At 42.4% G+C, this 24,151-nt stretch overlaps 1 protein-coding gene across 1 annotated transcript in view; it reads right to left on the bottom strand.

The window, feature by feature from the left end:
- Positions 1-24,151, bottom strand: part of LOC149525808 (cilia- and flagella-associated protein 337-like) — a 59,733-nt gene that overhangs the window by 21,002 nt on the left and 14,580 nt on the right. The window contains 11 exon segments of the mRNA XM_089777662.1: positions 1,323-1,350; positions 1,353-1,400; positions 1,403-1,436; positions 4,731-4,836; positions 5,600-5,843; positions 9,234-9,303; positions 10,933-11,050; positions 13,614-13,660; positions 17,292-17,337; positions 20,573-20,661; positions 22,330-22,383. Of these exon segments, the coding sequence (XP_089633788.1) occupies positions 1,323-1,350; positions 1,353-1,400; positions 1,403-1,436; positions 4,731-4,836; positions 5,600-5,843; positions 9,234-9,303; positions 10,933-11,050; positions 13,614-13,660; positions 17,292-17,337; positions 20,573-20,661; positions 22,330-22,383 (884 nt within the window).

Raw genomic sequence — 24,151 nt, 5'->3', positions numbered from 1 at the left:
GGTTTTTGACTTGTGTGTGAATTTCATAATTTTCATTTCTCTCTCATGCTTAAATTTAATTTTGAGTAGTGAGTGCTCAAATGCCTAATCTGTTGTAGCAGGAGTAATTATCGCTATAATAATTGCTGCTCCTGGAAGTGGTTGGCATGTCCTTGTGGCCCCTAAAAAAGGCAGAACAGGGGGTCTCTACATACTCTCTTTGCCGGCAAACACCGCTCCTGCAGCTCCCATTGATCTGTAATGGGGATCTGTGGCTACTAGAAGCTGTGGGGTCAGTGCTTGTACATGAGGGGCAGCACATGGCTCCATGGAGCCATTGCTGTAGATGCAAGCTGCTTTCAGGAGTGGTGCAGGGCCAGGGCAGGAGCAAGCCTGCCTTAACTCCACTGCTCCACCACCTGGAAGCCATCTCAGTTAAATGGTATCCAGCAAGAGCCTGCTTCCTGAACCTCTGTCCCAGGCCTGAATCCCTTCCTGCATCCAACCTCCTGCCTCAGAAGTGAGTTCCCCTGCACCCAAACTCCTTCCTAGAGCTTGCACCCTGAACCCCCTCCTGCACCCCAATCCCCTGCCCAGGGATAAGCCTGGAGCCCCTCCCACACTCTGAACTTTTAGGCCCAAGACCAGAGCCTGCACCCCAAGCCCCTACCCCAGCCTGGTGAAAGTGAGTGAGGTTCGGGGAAAAAAGGGGGGATGGGGTTAGCAGGTTGAGGCCTTGGAGAAGGGGTGGAGAAGGGGTGAAGCCTCAGAGAAGGGCGAGAAGGAAGCGGGGAAAGGGATTCGGGTTTGAGGTAGATCATGCATTGCACTTAAATTGAAAAAAGTGATCTTGTGGTTAAAAAGGTTGGAGACCCCTGAGCTAGACCCTCAAGAGCTGGGGAAAGTACAACCACATTAAGCATTTACATACTGTTTCCTCAATACATTTTCTGAAAGGGGGGGGGGGAAGCAAAGCTGTGACTTTAATTTAAAGATATTGATAGATGTGGGAAGAAAGAGAGAGGCCAAGAATCTCCACACCCATCCCATTGTTAATCTGCCTGCATCTACTCGACCAAACGTTAGGGAATTTTGGCAAATAATTCCCACCAGCCCTGTCATCAGTTTTATTGCACCAGCCATTGCCATATTGGGAACTTGAATATAGATAAGAGAGGAGGGGACCAGGATCTATGCTACCCAGTTCCCATAGAAGGTAAGCTTCACCAGTTATATTTCAAATGCTCTAGGTTTCTCACACACACACCCCTTACCTATTGAATTTTTGAACAACAGGTGAAGAGGCCTTTAAGCCTTCAAACTCAAACAAACATGTCATGTACCTTATTCTTAGATAAAGAAGAGCAAGTGAGCAGCAACATAAAGCAATCTGGTGCCTGGGGTGTAGTGACATGCAGTGCTGTAAATAAACAGGTCTGATCCACAATATCCCAGATCTACAAGAAAAGATATTATACATACAGAACAAAAATTAATAGGATTGTACTCGAATGTCTGACACACATCCTCGTGTAATTCTAAAAATTCACTGCTAAACTTCTCTTCCCATCCAGGTCAAGTAGTTATGCAAAGTGTCACGAATCATGGGTAGTGTGAATGGTTAGCATGAGTGCATGAGTGAATCAACAGTGAGCAGAAGAGACACCGTGCTGAGGTGCAGGCAAGAGCCCTGGAGGATTATAGACTTGTTTACAACTTTAAGAAGAAGGACTATGTGAAATAAAAGAACTGTGTATGCGTGCTGAGGCAGCGTTTCCATCATTTTCAGATAAGGAAAAAGTAACAAGGGAAGAATCTAACCAAGGACAGACCATTGTTTCTCACTTGTGGTGAGACAAGCAAAATTGGGTGGTGCAAAAACCGGGTGTTTCTGGATCAATAGTGGACATACCAGTAAGAAGGAGGGGGTGTCACTAACAGACATCACCCCACCTGGACTGTGTGCAACCAGTGGAGGGCATCCCATCAGACTGGCCTCTGCCAGGGGGATATATACCACACCATTTTGCCCCAGAAGTTGGAGTCCACCGATTGGGCATATTGGGGTGACGTGCACATCGGACTTCCACGTCAACCAAATTAACCAACATTACCTGGGGCCCTCCTGTGACAAAAAGCGCACACATTGGAAAGTTAAAACCAGACCAACAGTACTACCAATACAGCACTGCTAGATCAGGGTGTCTTGAGTATTTTAGAATCAGAGAAGGGAATTACTTACCCAAAAAATGCTGCACTACTTTTCCACATAAATGAACAGAGACTATCCTCGGGTAAAGGTCTTGCCATCTCTCCTGTTGAAACTGTCCCTCTTTGTATAAAACATTTATACACACTCAGTGGGTCAGAGAGATTGACTCAACAGACCAGAGGCTGGCATTCACTTGAGATGTGGAAGAGTCAGTCAGGTTCAAGTCTCTGCTCCAGTGAATAATTAATTAGCTATGTAAAGTGGCACTAATTAAAGAAGGAAAACTGAAACACACCAATGCCAGAATACCCAATAGCTTGGTGTTAATAATGTTACTCCCTTGGGATATGGGAAAACCAGGGTCAAGTCCAGCATCAGAACTGGGAAGAGCAGGGACTTGAACTCAGGTCTCCTAGTTCCCAAACCACAAGACTATTTGGTATTCTATACAGTCTGATAAGCCTACTGGTCGTTAGGCATGAAAAGGAACTCTTAGCAGCTACAGAGGGGTAGCCAAGTTAGTCTGTAACTAGAAAAACTTAGTTACCAGATGGTATGTTTTGTTAGGCTTTAAGCTGCTGTAAGACTATTTGTTGTTTTTCAAGTTTTTTCTTAGCAGCTGGTTAACCATGGTGCAACATCAGGACTCAGGCAGCTTTGTGTTTACCTGCTGGTAGTAACTTAAACAACAAGTGGCCTTTAGGTACCTGCAGGATTAGGCAGCAGTTGAACAGTAAGATTTAGGCACCTAAGTAGCTTTATGGTGTGCTCCAGTTGAGAGCCTAAGCAAGGCTTTCCCTGCAACTGAAGCTCTTGATTGCTGTGGGCCATGCTATGTCTGAGCACCTACACTGAAAGCAGGGAGACTGTGAAACCCTGTTGGGCCCAGGCAGTGTGGAGAAGGAAGCTGCCTGATTCAAATACATAGGGGACAAAAGATTAACCTAGTAGGGCATGGGGGGGAATAGAATATGACATGGGAGCTAGGGAATACAAAAACTGGAACAGGAGACTTGTAGGAAAGGGGAGAAGAATGTGAAAGGAAGGGAGACAGATCTGATGAAGGACAAGAATACTATCTATCTAAGCAAAGGGACATGAAATTGGATGAGGAGGCCAGAGAGAGGGATTGGGACTGGGAGTCAGGGGACAGAAAGGTAGGGATGGGAAGAGAGGATGAGGATCCAGGAGTGGGGGACTAGCTCATCAAGGAGACTAGGGATGAAGAAGGGTGGTGACAGGTAGTGCAGATGGGTGAGACTAGGACATGCTAGGCAAGGAGACAGGCTGGGACAAGAAATCTAAGGAGACAGAGACTAGTTATGCTACGAGAATGGTGCTTGGAATGGGACTAGAAGCCTGGGGTGTGACATGACTGGGCCAGGAAAAAGTTGAAGGGGACAGAGCAGAAGGGGCAGAATGAGTCACACTGCAGGGGAGTGCAAAGAGGAGTCTGTATAGAGCACACTCCCATTCAAATCTTGAATGGAGCCCATGATACTTAAGTTTGACCCCTTGTCTGCTGTTAGTAATTAATTTGAAACCCCCTGGCAAAATGTCCCATTTTCCTGTAGTGCTTGTCTAGCCAGATGATGATAATCTAATACTACTACCAGTTGCCCCGTAAGCTCAGTGGTAGAGGTCTGTGAGGTGGAGCTAGAAGTTCCACCTCTGCTCATGACACATGCAAATGTCAATATGAGCCCATCTGACAGAGTTTCTGGGGAAAAGAGGTGGGTTAGCTTTATGAAAATACCTAAGAAATTATATACAAAAATCTACATTAAAATGTTGCACAAAACATTCAAAAGTGAGGAATATGCCAGAATTAATGAGGCCACACATTTTTGAACAAGAAGAAAACATAATATTTGATAGCTTCTCATTAAGTGAGCACTAATCCATTCTGTACCCTGAATGAGGTAGAAGAATAGTGGGAAAATAGGATGTATTTTAAAATTTCTCTGTGCAGAAAGGTCCAAATTAATTTTGCATGAGGAAACCTTAATTCTAGCATTTCGAAACTTAATGTTATTATTTTAATGCAGGGAAATGAATAATACATGTATGGGTAGGGAAATTTCAGCAAATGAAGAAACAGAAATACATGTCCTAGAGAAATTTCAATAGAAGCAAGAACCCTACATTTAAAAACAAAACATAACACAAAGTCACTTTCTAAAGTAGAATACTTTTAAAAGTTCAGAAAACTAGATCCCTATTAAAAGTCTTATCATGATTTGTAGAACATTCAGAAACAAATGCATTTATTACAACTGAAAATCTAGATGACTGTTGACTTTTAAGAGTACTGGCTGGAATCGCTCCCTCTATATTTATCTGTCTAAGGGCCAGATCCAACTCCAGTTTCAGTTGGAGTCTTTCTATTGACTTAAGTGAGAAATGGATCAGGACCTACGTTGCTATGCTGTACTATTATGTATTTGGCCACGTTGATAGACTGAATATATTTATCTCTGTGAATATAAAAAAAGAGAATTGGGGTAGGATATCAGACACTTGCTGTACACAGTGATACCTTAATTGTGTTGTCTGTGGATATGGAAAATATCTTTGAATCTTCTGTAGATATGGAGAGGTTACAAACCGGTGCTGTGTGACTTCTGAGCATGCCTGTTGGTTGTCTGAAATTTAATAAGAACAGTTCAATATTAAGCAGTTTCAAATTGATAGTTTTTTATAAAACACAGTAAAAATAAATGGGCTAGAAGCTGCTACTACTTATACATTTGGCAGGAACTGTATTTTGTGTTTTCTTACAGAACCCTCCCCCTACCATAAACAGAGTAATGGGTGACACAGGAGGGATCACGTGAGAATTACCTGTTGTGTTCCCTCCCTCTGGATCATCTGGTATTGGCCACTGCCAGCAGACAGGACACTGAGCTAGTTGGACCATATGGCCGTTCTTATGGTCTTCAGCACTTGGGAGTGATGTACATGCAACAATAGCGATTGCTTGCAGAGTTCAGTTTTTCATGAGATGTTAATGCTGCCAAATGGATTCCCAGGCCTCAACTGTAGAATGAGCTCCATGTGGGCAGAGGTCTTAGGCTAAGCATAAGCAAAACCTCACACTAATCTTAGATTAAAAAAAAAACCAGAAGATAGTCCAAGAATTTTTATATTTATATAATGTATTTAAAGTTATGGGAATGATTTTGCTGTATGCATTTTTATGTGTCCTGATATTATCAAAAGTGCAGCAAAGCCATTCTATAAGATCACATGTATTTCAAGGACATTTGTGATTGTCTTCTTAATTCACTTATATTGCCCTGCTAATAGGGATCAGCTAATAGATAGTAAGAATTACTTATCATTAATGTGTTGTTACAAAGCACTTCATAACAAAGTCTTTCAGTGAATACTGTGACTGCCTCTTACCTAGACATGTAAGGGTTCCACATCTGGACGATTCGATCCATTCCACCTGTCACTACAAGGTTGTTTTTTTTACAGAATGCAAATGTTTTTACTCCTTTGTAGACTTGAAACACAGTCTGATCCCTCTCAGCTCTCTTTGAAGGGATTCTATGTATCACTTGCCCTTTTCTTGCTTTTGAATCTTTCCCACGGTCCTTTATTTCTTTCATCTGCTGCTCAACATTAGTAGTTCCCACAGTACATCCTGAAAAAGAACACACTCACCTAAAGAGCTAATAAATTAAAAAATATCTTAGACATCTTGGTTCCCACTCACCTCCTGTTGATTAGGTACTAATACGTTTCGGCATCAGGACATTTCTCACAAAAGTCATTTTATAATTCCCTCTTTCATTTCACGCCATTACTCCTATTTATACTCCTGTTATGCTAAAATCCCTCCTCCCAATCCCATTGGGGTTTAATTTACGATGTTTCCCATTAGTCAGCATTTAGCTACTTTGATCTTTCCTGATAAGAAAATCCCTCCAGCTTCACTTTCTGAAACGTCTTACAGCCTTGTTAAACATCTTTCCGGCAAGGAGAGGTTCAAAACTGAACATGCTGCTCATTTCACAGAGGCAGAATCTGGGGCAATGTCTAGAACACACATTTGTTCCTGCTGCTTCTAATTTCAGGCAAAATAAAACAGAACACATCAGGCAGGAGATAAGATACAAGGAAGAATCAAACTAGTCTCTGAAGCCTCATTCCTATATCACTATTGCTTTTCCAAGACAATTTCTGAAGTTTAATCCCAGTACAAAAGGGAATAAAAAAGCCCACATTAAAGGGCAAAGAGTGCCACAAACAATGGCATTCAACTTCCCTCTTCATCTGCAGGGGATCTGGAAAATGCACACAAAGCCAGATGCTTTTAAATAAAAAGCTGGAAATAGAGATTATAGTCCAAAATGTTGCTGCTGAGAAGATTCTAATCTAGGAGGTTTCAGTGCTTCCAGACTAGATTAATGATCTATTATTAATTTTCTTACATAAAACTAGGTACATAAAATTTTCCCCTGGAGTACCGGCACCTTTAAAAAAAAAAAAAAAAGCACTGACTACAATTATCATAAATGTTTATTTCAGACAAAAAATACCCCAGAGTTTGCAGTATGATTTCCCCAGACAGTGGATACATACAACCTGGAGTAAGTCAAACTGACATAATGACAACAACAGCTCTCCTAATTCATGAACACAAATTTCTTTTAAATTCAATTAAGATATTTTTTCCAAATTTCAATTATTCAATTCTCTGACTTACTGAGTACCAGGCAGTACCGTCACAAAAAAAGCACTGATTGTAGTGGAGATGGACCATTAACCATTCTGTACTACTTTTACTTGTCTGTAAACTGTGGGTAAGAATACTTGCCTGAATCACAACAGTGTTGTTTCTTTATTAATACTTAACCATGCACTGAAATCACTATAAATAAGGTGGTCAAAAAATGTAATTTCACTGAAATAAAGCTTCACCAAAACTAGCAAGAAACTGCTGTAAAATGCACTGAACCAATTGTAGTATTCATCAACCTGTCCTCCAAGTCTCTTAGGGTATGTCTACACTACCCCGCTAGTTCGAACTAGCGGGGTAATGTATGCATACCGAACTTACTAATGAAGCCCGGGATTTGAATTTCCCGGGCTTCATTAGCATAAAGCCGGCGCCGCCATTTTTAAAAGCCGGCTAGTGCGAACCCCGTGCCGCGCGGCTACACGCGGCACGGGCTAGATAGTTCGAACTACGTAGCCATTCTGAACTATCTGTACACCTCGTGGAACAGATAGTTCGGAATGGCTACGTAGTTCGAACTATCTAGCCCGTGCCGCGTGTAGCCGCGCGGCACGGGGTTCGCACTAGCCGGCTTTTAAAAATGGCGGCGCCGGCTTTATGCTAATGAAGCCCGGGAAATTCAAATCCCGGGCTTCATTAGTAAGTTCGGTATGCATACATTACCCCGCTAGTTCGAACTAGCGGGGTAGTGTAGACATACCCTTAGGCATAAATGTGGAAGGAATCTCAACAGGCAAAGAATGGAATTATTTAAATCTAGATGGGCTAAGAAGAATAAGTAGGGGTTTCATAAGCTTGGTTAAGGGAGCAGTTTTAGTTTGTTTTACTTATGTAGCTAAAGCAATTGAGATGCCTATTTAATAAACTGAAGTAGATGTAAGGAATTTTATTTGATTTCATCAGAATTAGAGTTCCAGGTAACAGTACTGCATATTTTAAGATGAAAAATTAAGAGAAGTGAATTAATTTGTACTATTTTCAACAGTCTCAATAAAGCAAAAGGAAATATAAAATATGGGTTTTAAACTGTTACCACAGAAACCAGGAGGGATTTCATAGTTGTTTGGAACTAAGGGATGTTCTAATAGATAAGATAATTACATTTAAACAGTCATTATAGATACAAACATGGCATTGAGAAGGTATGAACTCACATACACTGTTCACCTTGACAGATAAAGATTTATATGCTGTACTGATAAGGGCCTGCTTCAGGTTATGAAGATAACTATAGCTGAAATAAATGAACCGTCCTGCAGCAACTTAGAGACTAACAAAACATGTAGATGGTATCATGAGCTTTCATGGGCACAATCCACTTTTTCAGATGATCGGAGGTTTTTCCCACGAAAGCTCATGATACCTTCTACATGTTTTTTTAGTCTTTAAAGTGCTACTAGACTACACGCTAAATGAGACCGACAGAGTGGGCTCTAAATTCCCAGTGCTTAGCTCTTTATGTCTTTAGGACATAGCAGCCAATACAGTTCAGGTCTTTGTTCAGACCTCGTTTCCAGGTGTCAATCTTGTAAATGAAATCAAGTTCTGCAGCTTCTCTCTCAAGTTGTTTTTTGAAATTGCTTTGTAATAATATAGTCACTTTTAGCTCCATTAGTGAGAGCCCTTGTCAGAGGCACTGTACATCCATGAGAGTGGGACATAGCAGTGAAAGCTGCTTGTGACTTCTTTTGTCAGAAGGCCCATGACCAGTCAGTTCAGCTCCCAAAGTGTATGGGACTCATCAGGGAAAGTGACTGGGGCCAAGCCAGCTGAGACATGCACTAATAGGTGCCTCTCCTGCACACCCCCAGATGACATTTTAAAATTGCTCTCCCTTCTGACTCTGTTGGTGCTGAGGACACAATATGCACCTGCAGAAGGTCCTTCCAGCCTCCTAATGGTAAGATGTTTAGCTCAACTAAAATCAGAAGACTTTGAAGAACCCTTTGAGATTCTCCCATTATCAATTACCTTATATACAGTGGCACTACTAGAAATAAACCCAACCAGGTAACAGTGATGGGACCAGCACTATACCAGGGCCTGGAAAAGGATGACAGGTGAGGGATCACTTGATGATTGCCTGTTTCTGTTCACTCCCTGTAGGGCATCTGGCATTGGCCACTATGGGAAGACAGGATACTGGGCTGGATGGACTTTTGGGCCAACCCAGTATGGCCATTCTTATGCCACAGGTGAGACTGCACACATGGAAAGGGAACTTTGTGTAAATCAGAGAAACATTAAGTTGAAAGAAATTCCTAGAAGCCTAAATAGGAGGAAAATGGTTACCTATTACTAAGGCTGTAGGTTCATGGTTGGAGGTAGAAATCACTGCTTTAATGGAATCATAGTATTGCAACTAAAAGGAATAGAACAAGAGATTAGTATTTAATATAAATTATACACAATACTGATTAGATGAGACTGCCGTGTGTATGCTAGGATTATTCCATTTGTTTCAGTGTTCTTAGAAAGTTTTTGTTTCTGAAGGCAGAATGAATAAATAAAATATTTAAAGTTGTTTGCCTAAGAGGGGGTTGAGTGGGTGTTTTATAACAGCACATTCCTGCTGTTTCTTATGTAAAAAGGACAAAATGTGCACACATCACTCCTTTCTGTATGCAAAAGCATGGCATACAGATAATAAGGTCCATTTCAGGACATTCTGAGTCTGTGCAAGTCTGAGGCTTCCCTACATCTTTCTGGGTGGATCTGAACATGGAAAGCAAACTATTACTTCATTTGTGCTATAGTCAGGCTGGAGGGGGTCCCCATTGCTGCTTCTGCTTTCTGGAAGCAAACAGAAAAATAAAAAAGTACTCGGTGCCCATCATGTACCATGGCATGTCATCTCCAGACTGTTATCAGCCTTCAATAATGTAAAACATGACCCAGTAAGCTGCACATAACAAGTATTGACCCTTCTTCCAAGGTAAAGGAGGGTCCCTCTGCAAGTAAGTTTGGGAAACCCAATAGCTGAGGCACACTGATCCAATGAAGAGTACACTGGGGATGGGGGAAGGGAAGCCATTTCTTTAGATATGAAAGTGGTGTAAACTGTGCAAAGGTTACTACTGAGATTGCAATAGCGATCCAGTTGTTTGGCCTGTGCAATGGGGCTAAAATTTGGGCCTAAAATTCTTTCTAGATACAAAGGCATAGCTTTAGAAAAACATCTGGTTCTATAATGAGTACATTTTATCTCTAATGGCTTGTGCAGATACAAAACTTATATCCACATTCAAGCCATAATCAACAAAGATAGTTTGTGGATAAAAAGCAGATATCCAGAGATGTCCAGGGCTCTATTCATCTCATCAGATCAGCTAGTGAGTGAATGTATAAATATGCCACTAGCCCATTTCCACTGGGACTACCTTGAACATTCCAAAACTCATAATAGCTTCAAAGAGCTATAAAATACTTCCTTCTTATCCCCAAAAATGACATTGTTGAAAGGTCCAGGATGGGAAACATTCAGTCTGGGAGAAGAGACAAATTTAAAGTTTGTACACGCAGTCAGGGCTATAAAAGATTGAGCATTTCTTTAGTACCATGCCCAGCCTCCTTTAGCTAATGACTTTGGGACTGCAGTAATCTCATACTCATCTCACCTCATTCAGGCCCCTGTCAGCAAGGAACTAATGCATGTTCCTAACTTTGAAAGCTAGCGTTATTGAAGTCAAGCTGAAAGCTAAACAGTTGTTGAACATGGGCATCACAACTTAGTCTGAATGTCATGCTTCATTCTCTGTTGTCAAGCCCTCATTCCTTTTTCACATCAAGTTTGACAGTTGATGCCATTTTCCATTTTTCCCTCCCACATCGCTGATAGTGTTATTCTAAATGACAAACAAGAGGGGTTCTTTTCCCCCCTGTAGGCTGACTAGATGCTGTGGCTGAAACCTATTTACCTATTGCCATGGTGATTTCATTTGTAGAAAACTTCTATTTCTTTTGGAGTCAGGTAAGATTTTGGTTCTTTTACCTGTGTAACCCAGTCTCCATGCACTTTCAAACAAATGTAAGTCACATTTGGTGAAAGAATAGCATTCTCAATGCCAGTAGTAGGCAGGTTTTCAACTTCTGACAGTTTCTTCCACATTCTGAAAAAAATCAAGGTACAAAGACGACAAGAGAAATGGCTACCTATCACTGTTAAATGCTAAGAAGCAAATATATCTCCTCCTCGGTTGTGCACTGTTCCTAAAATCTGAAGTATTTCTTGCATTAAATTCCCAACATGAGGTTTTTTATTTCAAAAGATTGCTGCTATTTATCTTGCCTTTTGGGATACTGACAGTTGCCCCAGAAATGTTCTGGTTTGAGGCTGCTTCAGCAGACACCCTGCTGAGGAGAGAAGAGTAGCTGTTGGAGAAGCCAGCAAAGGAGCTCTCAGGTTTATATTAGCAAGGATCTGAGAAGGCCTGGTGGATGGGGAGGGCAGACCACATGCTGGGAGTCACTACTGGGCTCGAGTCATACTTGGGGAGGAAAAAAGGCTTGCAAAGGGAGCTCTGCCCATGCAAGGTGCCAAAATGAGACACTAATTAGAACAGATCTTGTGACTTTATGAGCTCCTACTCACAATGCCTTGAATATGCCTATGAGCTTTACTGGGCTCCTGAGTCCTTTATGACTCTGGGAAAAAAATAATTAGTGGCATCTCCTAAATGCCCCTCGCTTACGGCAGCAAAATGAGACATCACTCACAGTAAATTGCACAGTCTGTTACCCTCTCTCTTCTACATGAGGAATTAAATAGTTAATCACCATCACTGAACACGTGAGTTAAATGTCAACATAGTTACCACTGCATGTTCCAGAAGACTGGTTGGGCAGCACTCCAAGTGCCCTGATCCATGCCTATGGCCTAAGCCAAGGAAGGACAACCGACAGGTGGCGTGGAAACCTCAACAGCGGGTGGGGTGGGAGTGAACTACTGGAGATGGGGCTTAATAAGGTGGAGACTAGCCAATGAGAGCAGCACCCCAGCCCAGTCAGCGAAAGGGACCAGGTTCTACTCCCCACCCAGAAGCTGATTTTCAGATGGAGCTGCAGAAGGATCTGTCCATAAAGAAGTGGGCAGCCCTGGCAAGACCCTTAGAGGTGACTGTAGAATGCAGAAAATTCCTGTGGGACCAGGGATTCCTGTATCAGGAGTATGCTCCTCAGGAGTTGAATGAACCAGGAAGGATCCGGAAGCAGCTGGTGATTCCCTAGAAGTATCACCGTAGGCTATTGAACCTGATGCTGAGAATGAAGAACATCACACCTCTGGGAGCTACTATTTCAGACTCTCCGCAGAAGTTACACTTGGTTCATTTTTTTAGGTTGTTTTTTTTGTAACTATCACAGCTAAACATTTAAAAACAACACACAAAAACAGAACTGAGATTCTTGAGTACTAGATAGCAAGAAAGGGGTCAGAACACTGCACCACTGCCTCCCATCTTAACTGGAGCCCTGCTGGTGGCCTGCAATTCTCTTCTTTCCCTCCTGTACTGGGGAATACAGCTCCTTTTCTGTCAGGGAGAGCAAAGCATGAATGCTGTCTTCTGTAGTATCCACCACCCTTTTTCCCCTGGCCTCAAGCTCATTCTCTCATTCTTCAGTGTTTCCCTAGAATCACACTTGTCTACATATGTCAACTGTAGCAAACACAAGCTGTCCCTTACTGGCAGGCCCAAAAGGTTTGCTTATTGAAACAGCTGACCAAGTTACAAGTAAAATTAAATTGCTATCTCCCTACACTGGTATTTAATGCCAACAATTATTGAGAAGTGTTTCATTTGTCATTGCTGCTAAAAGCAACACTGGGAAAATAATTCAAGAAACCTCCCAAAATACAAGGTTTGTATTTCTGACCATTGATGTCAAAGCCTTAGGATTTCATGCCAGCTGAGTGGAGTTGGAAGTTGTTTCACAATCCAGTCCTTTGAAAAATGACTAGTAATCAGGGTCGTTTACAGGTGTCTCTTGATAAATAAATGAACAGTGTCAGGAAGGGCAAGTTGTAGTGGGCTTAATCTTCAGAAAGGGAGATTTAGGGTGGATATTAAAGAAAACTGGTTATAACTTTAAGGGTAGTTAAGCTCTGAAATAAGTTTCCAGTGTAGATTATAGAATTCCCATCATTAGTGTTTTAAGAACAGTTTGGACAAACATCTATCAGAGATTGTCTTGGTTTACTTCATTCTGCCTCAACACAGCAGAGAAGACTAAATGACCTGTGGAAGTTACTTCTAGCCTATAATTTCAATGATTCTGCTAAGAGATGAGCAAAGAATTTGCTCACAGACATTGAAATGCGGATTTCTTGGAACAATTAAAAAGAAACAAGTATTATATATTGGTTTAATCATGTGTTTAAATAGTTTTGAATCTGCTGCACTTCTCTTCATTTTCTCTGCAACCCCGTTTAATATCCTCACAACACTTGGCAGCCTGCTGCACTGGTGTCATGTCCAAGGATCCCAATTTGTTACCTCTGCAGACACAAGAGCCAAAATGCTCTGGGGATGTCAGTTAAAAGTACTGATCAATGTAACAGAAGAAAATGAGCACAGTTACCTGAGTGATAACAAAGATTTTTACTGTTCAGTTAAAAAGGCGAAGCAGCTGAATTTGTCAGTTTTTAAAATTACATTTAAAATGTAAAGTACTTACCGCAGGAGTTCCCTCACAGAAGACAAAAGCAAGATATTCACACACCCCTACAAACAGAAAAAAAGTTGTTACAGAAATCTAAAAGCATAGAGCCAAATCCTGTAGTTCTTATTCAGTACCTGAAAGTAAGTGGGAGGAGATTTGCCAGAATAAAGATTTCTGGAAGAGATTCAGCACATGGATAATTAATATTGTCTAAACAAGGTGGGCGAGGCAATATATATTACTGGACCAATTTTTATTGGTGAGAAAGTCAAGCTTCTAAGCTTTTAAGATCCCTCAGTTCTACTGCAACATGGGACATACCTCACCCCCTGCACAAAATGCCCCAATAGCAACTATGTAGGTAAAACCAATCACTGAGCTCTCAAGTGAACTCTCTCAAGAAAATGATAAAAGACAAAAACACCACATCACTTGTGGGTAAATATGTCATTCTATATCTGACATATCAATCTTCATCCTCAAAAGACTCCTGCACTGCACTTTCAAAGGGCTAGCCTAGAAATTTAAACTCATAACTTTGCTAGATACTAAAAGTCATGGACTGCATGGGCGGTGGCTTGAGCCCCTCTCTGAAGAAGCTAGCCCCAATTCCACCCCTTCCACCCACACCCCCCCCCCACGCCCAGAGAAGCCCCAAGTGCTCCCTCCCAGCTGGAGGAGCCCCAGGCTGGCTGGAAGCCTGCTCCTCCATCTGCTTGGAGGCGTTCTGGGCCAGCCAAAGGTGTGCCTCCCAGAGCTAAGCCACCCTAGGGGGCTTTTGATGTGCTCCATGCAGATTCCAGGGTGGCTGAGGAGGCAATATTTGCTACTCAGCTTCCTGGGTTCCCTCACTAATTTCTCTGGAGTCTAGGGTGATGACTAATGAACACAGGAACCCAAGTAGCACATTTCACCTCCCGTGACCACCCTGGAACCTGCACAGAACATCATAAAGCAAAAATATATATGGCAGAGGGGCACTGCTATGTACATTGGTATGTACAATGACAAAATGGGACAGTCTCTGCACCAAAGGATAAATGGACACAAATCAGACATCAGGAATGGTAGTGCACATAAACTTGCACAGCAGGAGTGGGGAACCTCAGGCCCAGGGGTCTGATGCAGCCCTTGGTGTGCCTGGATCTGGCCCCCAAGACTCATGGCCCCTCCAGCATTGGAGAGTCCATGTTGGTGGTCCAGCTCCCTTGCTACTCCCCTGGGAGCTGGAGCACACAAAATCTACTAGGAGGGGACCCCCTAGGCCCTGGTGTGAGAGGCAAATGTGGTGTCTTTCTCTCTCTGTCGGCAGCCATAGTGAGGGGTTTTTTTCTTGCTTCTCACTCCCGTGCAGCCCCCGACTGATTTTTCTGTGGATCAGTAACCCCCGATCCAAAAAAAGGTTCCCCACTCCTGCTGTAGAGGAACACTTTAACCTCTCTGGACATTCAGTAATGGATTTAAAAGTAGCCATCCTTCTACAAACAAACAAACAAACTTTAAACCCTGATTACAAAATGAGATAGCTGAACTGAAGTTCATCTGCAAATTCACTACAATCAAGTTAGGACTGAATAAGGATCTTAACTGGCTAACACGTTACAAATGCAATTTCCCTTCTCTTGATATTCATATCTCCACATCAAATGCTGAGAATAAGATACATACACCTTGTCTTGATTAGCCACATTAACACCAGCCCTACATTTGACAAATAACTTCTTTTGTTGTTCTTATATATACTTTCGCTTCTGTAATTTCTACTCCAACTCATCTGATGAAGTGGGGTTTTACCCACGTAAGCTCATGATAGAATATATGTGTTAGTCTCTCAAGTACCACAGCATTGCTTGGTAGACATAATGCATTCCCCTCTACTGTATAATCAGTGAGATCAGTCAGATGGTCAGGAAACTGCTAAGACAGCTCCCTTGATTATCCAAAGGTATAAGAAATGCTCTATTAGTTCATGGCTTAATTTAAGTCCCTTTGTTTTCACTGTAAAGCAATGAAAGCTCTAAATCAGGGGTTTTCCAACCTTTTTCGGTCCCCATACCCTTTTGGCTTTTAGTAAACCTTCCCGTACCCCTATTAAATATGAAAGGAAATAAATTCTACACTCTAGAATCCACAACTTTTTTCACTAACACTACAACTTTTGGAATATTTCAATTAGGATAATCTAGTTATTTACCAAATATTCCCTGTACCCCCCTTGACAAGCTTCTCGTACCTCCTGGGGGTACACATACCCCAGGTTGGGAACCCCTGGTCTAAAGTATGTGTGAACCTGAATGTACTGATGAATCTGACATCATCATATACATATTTCAAGCTTTGAGCAGGTAATAGTTTAAAGATCTTTGGCACACTAAAATGGGAATAAAACAAAGATCTGTATCAAAATATGTTTCAGAACTCAAGAAAGTATTTGAAAGTTTTAAAAAAACAGAAAAAAATGAAGTTGAGTGTACGTGTTGCAAATGGTGAGGTATAATTATTAAATATAAATATTTATAGGATAACAGGTTTACGTCTACAACAGAAAATTGTTTATTAAATGAAAATATTTATTTGGGGATCTGAGATATACAGGCAGTCCCCTGGTTACGTACAAGACAGGGACTGTAGGTTTGTTCTTAAGTTGAATCTGTATGTAAGTCGGAACTGGCGTCCAGATTCAGCCGCTGCTGAAACTGACCGCCAGTTCTGACTTACATACAGATTCAACTTAAGAACCCCAAGTCAGCTGCTGCTGAAACTGATCAGCAGCTGATTCCAGGAAGCCCGGGGCAGAGCAACTGTGCCTCGGGCTTCCTGTACTCAGCGCTGGTCAGTTTCAGCAACGGCTGACTTGGGGGCGTCTGGGGCAGAGCAGCTGGGGTGCTGCTGGGTTGCTCCAGTAGCACCGCTCCTCGGCGCTACTGGACCAACCCAGCAGCACCCCAGCTGCTCTGCCCCAGGAGTCCTGATTCAGTCACTGCTGAAACTGACCAGCAGCGGCTGAATCAGGTCGCCTGGGGCAGAGCAGTTGGGGTGCTGCCGGGTTGGTCCAGTAGTGCCCAGAGCGGCGCTGCGGGACCAACCGGCAGCGCCCCAGCTGCTCTGCCCCAGGGTCCACAACAAAAGCCTGGTCTGCTGGGGGGGGGGCACACAGGGAGCAAAGCGGCAGCGGGGGGTGCCTCGCCTCTGAGGCTTTGCTCTGGCTGGACCGCTTTGCTCCCGGTGCCCCTGGTTTGCTGGAGACGGTCCCCAGCAGACCAGGGGCACCGGGAGCAGCTTTTCTCGCCCTGGAGCTCGAGGTGGCTGACCACTGCCTGTGAGCTCCGGGGCGAGAAAGCCCCGTTCGTAAGTGCGGATCTGACATAAGTCGGATCCGCGTAAGTCGGGGACTGCCTGTACTGTTTTCTTAAACTCATTGGTGGCACTGTGTTTTAAATTCTGTTTTACTTCTGAAGCAAACCACACTGAATTCCATTCATCAAAGCTTCTTTCCCCGTCTTTCCATCCACCAAAATTAGCCCCAATATTATCTTAGAAAAAGTATTAGTTTTTTTCCACAGATTTTCACCTTTGTTGTTGTAGTAGTAATAAACATTGATACTTTTCTGGGAAAATTAAAATATGAACTGAAAATAAAGCATTCTACTTATATCAAACACTGTTTTGTTGTTGTTGTTTTTTTAAATCTACCTGGTCATCACCATAAAGAATCATGCATTCCTCAGGGTTGATGCAACTAAAAAAAAAAGATGAAAAAAAATGGTAAGTGCGATCTAGTCTGAACATTTCAATTTAAAAGAAACAAAAGTAGTACTGACTTCAACATATGTTAGACAAAACAAATGCCCTGTTCACACTGGTGTCCATGTCCACATGCCCCAGCCACTTGGGGGAGGGAGCACAGAAAAAATGGATGTTCCTGCACTCTGAACCACTCCCCCCGCCTAGCACTCCCCCTTGCTCTGACTCAGGGCCCTTCAAATCCCTAATCCACCTCTGTTCACAGGTGTGGTATTCTGTGAAGACTAAATTCAGGCCTGGTACAAGGATAAATGTTCTACTTAACTCTATGGGAGGCCTATCTATTTACACTAGAGATTAATTTAGTCCTCAGCAAATTAATGTTAATGGAGAGGACTCCTTTATCTTACTTATTGCTAAAAACAGGTTGAAATAGGATGACATTCATACAGCCCACCCTCTTAAGTGTGATACCACAACTAACAATCAAACCAGCGAGCAATACGCATGCAAGAGAGATTCCTGATAATCCAATGGTTTAGGATACCTTAAAAAACAATCACATAAAGCTCTGGGATGAAAACCATGGTCAATAATTCTGCTTCTCAGGCATAATATAAGTTTCTATCACAAAGGTGACATTCATCTGTACAGGAGACAAAAACTTAGTAGAGACCGATCCAAGACTGCAGAATGAATTCTTCTAAGAACTGAGGTCCACCACAAACCTCACAACCTTCTGTTCCAAGTGAAAGGTACACATTTGGCTTCTTTTCTTTGCCATGAACACACAAAAAGAGCAAACCACACGACAGCTGTTAGTTATGTTGTTTATGAACTACCAGCAGGCACTTGGATATTACAGGGATGAGGGCAATGGAGGTAGCGATGAGGGAGAACACAAATAATACTTCTCTATGTGTAGCCAGACAGGAACCTCCCCTGTAACATCCATCTTTGCTTGCTTGGATCATTCAGGACACACAGAGCAGTAAAAGCCTTGAGCAGAAGGCCTGGATATGCAGGCTGCTGTGACCCTGAATGGCTGTAAACAGAGATACGTCAATTGCTGACCAAGAGGCTGCCGAGGAGTGCCCTTGACTAAAACCCATATTGATACGAACACACAGCCGTCCACGGGGGGAGGAATCTCTCGCCCAGTAAAAAAATGTCCAGTACTCACAGTTTAGTTATCTCTCTTGCAAGTGTAAATTAACTCGAAACTTGCTTGTAAGAACTGGCGTCACAAAGACAGACCAACACAATTTGGCATTTTAGATAAGAAAGAGGATACGTGCTCCTATGGGTATAAAGATGGTTCCAGCAGCACATTTACTCTGAGCGTCAATCTACCATCTATCTGCTGGTCGGGTTAGGCGTTTGACCTCCCGAGGTTCCATGGGGACGCCCACCTCGTATTCGTCTTTCCTAGGAATTGAGGGACCGGCTCTGGCTTGACCCGCTGGAGTCGAGAGGCATAGAAGGGGGTAAAAATTGTACCTGGATGTGGTCCTTTGTCTTGCGTGTACACATAGACTTAGAGCTCTTTAAAGCTGTCACTTGGTACCATTATTTCTATTTTCTTTGTAACCATTTTTAAGATCTATATTTGCTAGCAGTTGAGAAATAGAGCAATAGCCACTGTAACCATATGATTTATAAGCTTCTTTAATATTTTGTTTAATAGACCTGTAACTGTTTAAGTTTTAATCTGACTCCTTCAGTTGCTGTAACAAAACCAAGCACAATTTAAAAGAACTTCAGCCAGTCATAAGGGACAGGTATAGGGAGAGCTTGGGCGTTTTGTATTGTGTCACTTCCAGAGGACAGATCTGTTGGGGCATCTCTCAGTCTTCCCTAGACTGCCCGCTGCGAAGGGATCCTGTATCCTAGCAGCTGAAATCTGAAATTAAATTGAATTTTCTTCACATAAGGAGACATATTCTCATTTCTGAAAGGCTTTACATAAACGGTCCACTGATGCGTGTGTCCATCTTCCTCTCTCTTCTTTCCAAAGTATTGTGCAACATTTCCATAAACTATAGGTTTCACAATAGTAACACCTTCCTATAAACTCTGGGGCGTCTGTCAGCCTGTTGGCTGTCCTCCGCGATGGGACCCCGGTCCTAGCGGTAAAGACACAGATGTTAAACTTCTCGGGGTGCCCTTCAGCCTCCTAGGCTGCCCGTTGCGACAGGACCTTGCATCTCAGCAGTTGAAGACTTGGGTGTAACACACACACACGCACACTGCCCTGACCATTGGCTGACACGATGTTAGCCCTGTTTTTGTACTTTATAGCATTTACACAATGTGTAAGCCACTCCCTCGTTCATGTCTTTGTGAGTTTGGCCTGAACATTTCCAAGAACCCATTTACACCAGCAATTTAATGCAGAGTTTAATGCTATAAACTAGATCAGACTCTGAATATGGGAGGGGGGGAAAAGGGGGGAAGGGTTAAGTGAAGAAAAACAGTGGCTCAGCATGTCCTGTTCTGTTGAATATCTTCATTCAAGATTTAGATAATAACAAAGAGTGTCTGTGGTTAATACCAAGGTGGAAGGCAAGACAAGTGCTTTGGAGGACAGGATTAAAATTCAAAATGATCTGGACTAACTGAAGAAATGATGGGAAGTAAACAGGAAGTAAACAGGTAGGAGGATGGTGGGAAAAGGAGGGGGTTACTTTTACTTCTGGTCATGTGTCCATCTTGACCCTAAGAGTCGGGGGCATAGTAAACAAAGGTCATGGGGTGTAGGTAAAGTGTCCCTAATTTTGGTTTAGAAAATATGGTCACCATACATGGAGAGAACAGAGTTCAAATGGCCGTCCTTAAAAGGGGCAAGCTTCCTTTGTCTTTGCTACCACCTGCCCAACTGATTTTTTTTTTTTTTGCTCAACAAAAATCCTTGGTGTTCCCCATAAAAAAAATTATTGTTTGGCGTTCCTTGGTCTTAAAAAGTTTAAGAAACACTGTTCTAGAGGGTCCAATTCTTTAGTGTTTACTCAGAAGAACTTCCAGTGTCAGGCCCAAAAAGGGAACTTAAAACACATGCTGAACTTTTATTACAGATGTATAACATTCTAGAGTATGCAGGAAGAAGTCAGTCAATCCAATAGCTCACAGATCAAATATATTCAAGGTTTCAATATTATGCCCACAGAACTGAGTTAGGCTTCAACATAAAAGATTTTCAATTATAAAACTGTTTAAAGAGAAATGTTCACTTAACTGTTCTATGGGGCATCATACATTTTTTCACTACCTGCTTGAATTTCTCCACATCCAGTGATTTACAACCATTCTTTTCTAACTCCTAAAAGAATCAACAACAGGCAAAGCACAGTTATCTACTGAAAAGGAGTACCTTTGATTTACTTATTGTAAAAAAGCATCGCTGTGTGAGTACCTTAATGTGAACCTAATCCTCAGGGCCATTTCCTCTTTTAAACTTGGTCATAGTCTTATACTATATATAGTGGGATCCCACATGACTTTTTACACTATACAAGTCTAAACTATAAGAACATAAGAGCAGTCCTACTTGGTCAGACCAAAGGCCCATCTAGCGCAGCATCCTGTCTTCGAACAGTGGCCAAAGACAGGGGTTTCAGAGGGAATGAGCAGAACAGGTAATTATCAAGTGACTCATCTCCCTGTCACCCATTCCCAGCTTCAGGAAAACAGAGGCTAGGGACACCATCCTTGCCAAAAGCCATTGATTAACCTACTTCTTTTTATAACCTGTTATAGTCTTGGCCTTCACAACATCTTCTGGCAAGGAGTTCCACAAGCTGACTATGCATTATGTGAAGAAATACTTCATTTGTTTTAAACCTGCAGCCTATTAATTTCATTTGGCAACCCCTAGTAATTGTTTTATGAGAAGGAGTAAATAGAACTTCCATATTTACTTTTCTCTATACCAGTCATGATTTTATAGACTTCTAGGATAGCCCCGCTTAATCACCTCTTTCCAAGCTGAAATATCCCTATCTTATTTATAGGGAAGCTGTTCCATACCTCTAATAGTTTTTGTTGTCCTTTTCTGAACTTTTCCCAATTTAAATAGATCTTTTCTGAGAGCGGGCAACCACATCTGCATGCATTTTATTCAACATGTGGGTGTACCATGGAATCCATTCCTTTCTTCATGGCTCCCAACATTGTGTTTTTGTCTCTTCCTTCCCAGCTCTTCCTTGTTTGACTGCTGCAGCACATCGAGTGGATGTTTTCAGAGAACTATCCACAGTGACTCCAAGATCTCCTTCTTCCATGGTAAAAGCTAATTTAGACCCCATCATTTTATTTCTACAGCTTGGATTATGTTTTCTAATGTTCATTCCTTTGCATTTATCAACATTGAATTTCATCTGCCATTTTGTTGCCCAGTCACCCAGTTCTGAGAGATCTTTTTGTAGCTCTTTGCTACAAAAAAGTCTTTGCAGTCTCCCTGGGACTTAACATTCTTGATTAGTTTGTATCATCTGCACATTTTGCCACCTCACTGTTTCTCTCTTTTTCCAGAATGCTGAATAGAACTGGTACAGATCCCTGAGGACATCACTATTTACCTGTCTCCATTCTGAAAACTGACCATGTATTCCTATTCTTTAACTAGCTATCTAAATCCTTAAGTTCAACCTAAAATATTCTTTACCAAAAAGCAAACTAGGAATGACCAAAGTTATGAAAATGAGGTGTGAGTGATGATTACATTTGGAAACAACCCTCAATTTATAGTGCACATATTAACAGCATTCAACAAAAGCACAAAACAGGAAAGCTCTGGAGCACTAATCATAATTCTAAAAATGATTACTGTATTACAGTGGTTCCCAAAATAGGGTCATCACTGTACAGAGAAAAACAGTTCCTGTCCAAAAAGGTTTATTTCTAAACCATACATTGCTATGCATAAACCGGGAACTTCCTTTTGTGATCATGGCTATGTACTGATATGATTTCACTGATAAAGTCATACCTGAAATGCTGTGTTTAGTTTCTGAAGCTGTTCAAGGGTCACTTGCTGTTCAATCTTGCCAAAATAAAAAGAGAAAGAAAGAGTGAAAAATACATATGCAAACACCTAGAGCCCACAATTAGTAAAATTTTGCAGTGGATTATTCAGACACAAAAGTTATCAGCATACAATTAGGGTTGCCAGGTGTCCAGTATTGAACTGGACAGTCCATTATTTTCACCTCCTGTCCGGTAAAAATAATTCAGAAAATACAGGACACCTAAAATGTCTGGTACTTTCTGATTTTTTCCTGGCCAGGAGGCAAAAATCCCAGGCTGTCCCGCTCAATGCGGAGGCAGCCTGGCAACCCTAGTGCTTACCAGGGAGATGTCTGGTCCAGCGCATAGAGGCAAGATGGCGGGCGGACGCCGGCAGCCTGCTAGGGCCAAAAAGACTCACCATGCAATTTTTTTTAAAAGGGGCCATGTTGTTGTTGTTTTTATTATTTGTTTTGGGGTGGCTTTTTGCTTAACTTTTGGGGTCCTTTTTGGGGGGGGGTCAGAATTTTTTCTGAAACCATCTGGCAACCCTACATACAATGGAATATACAACTGACATAAAGCCTGAGAGTGCGCTCATGTCTAAAATGGAGTATAGAGGAAAGAAAAGGAACTCAGACAATACTGAACTAAAATCCCTGCAGAAATCCAGTAAAATCATTTAAAGGCTGGGAGAATCATCTTAGAGCCCAATAGATAGATCAGTTGTTTCCAATTAATTTACTGAGAGTTCTAGTAAATGAGAGAAGAACAGGATTCATTATGTATGAAGTTCAATTTACTTCCTTGCACTCAAGGACTGTACATTTCTTAGAGAGTCTCCTAGCTTGTACAACTGCTTCCCCTAATAAAACCATACTGCTGCAATTACAATGGCCTTTCCCTCAGAGTCAATTGCTCAAACTAAGAGCTTCCCCGTCTTTCTTCCACTTAGAAGAAACATCTAGCAAGAGTGAAAAATATTGATTCTTAGCTAATAACAGCAATAAAAGCTGCTTCCTCAAAAGAAATTTCACTCCTAATTTCTAATGCAAGGGAACCACAAAATTTGGAGTTATACTGGACAAATACTTGCTCTTTAACAGGGGTGAGCAATAATTTTTGATGGGAGGCACTCCAATAATTTGGTAAGTGGTAGAAGGCTGCACTCTTCCATTATATTAATGGAGAAAGTGTGGGGTTCTAGGATAGAGGTTGGATGCAGAAGGGAGATTGGGATAAGGTACTGGGGTGTGGGATCTGGAAGGAAGTTTGGGTGAAAGAGGGGATTGTGACCTGAGGTGCAGGAGGGAGTTCAGGGTCTGGGAGGGGAGTGTGATCTGGGATAGGGATGCAGGGATAGGGTATTGAGGTGCAGGGTCTGGGAGGGGTATAGGTGCAGGAGAGGATTCTGGCCTTGGGGACAGGTGTAGGAGGAGAGAATGCAGGATCTGGGAGGGGGTTGTAACCTGAGACAGGAGTGCAGGAGGGGGTGCAGGGTTGTGACCAGAGACAGCGGACTCAGGTGCAAGGACTGGGGTTGTGACTTAAGGAGGGGCATAGGAGGGGATGCAGTGTCTGGGAAGATGGATGAGGGCTGGAGCAGGATACAGATTATTTGGGTTACATAGGGTAGGGGTGCAGAAGTGGGGCAGAGGGCTGTGGAAGGGAGGGACCAGGATGTCAGAGGCAGGCTCTGGCTGGGAGACCTTACCTGGAAAACTCCCAGCCAGCAGCTCAGCAGGTTTCCAACCTTCCACGCCCTGTACATGCTCAGAGCATCTGCAAGGGCCATGTTTGCTGCT

Source organism: Pelodiscus sinensis, chromosome 1, assembly GCF_052426305.1.
Source record: "Pelodiscus sinensis isolate ZL-2025 chromosome 1, ASM5242630v1, whole genome shotgun sequence".
Taxonomy (NCBI): Eukaryota; Metazoa; Chordata; order Testudines; family Trionychidae; genus Pelodiscus; species Pelodiscus sinensis.
This window is presented reverse-complemented; position numbering and strand designations above follow the sequence as displayed.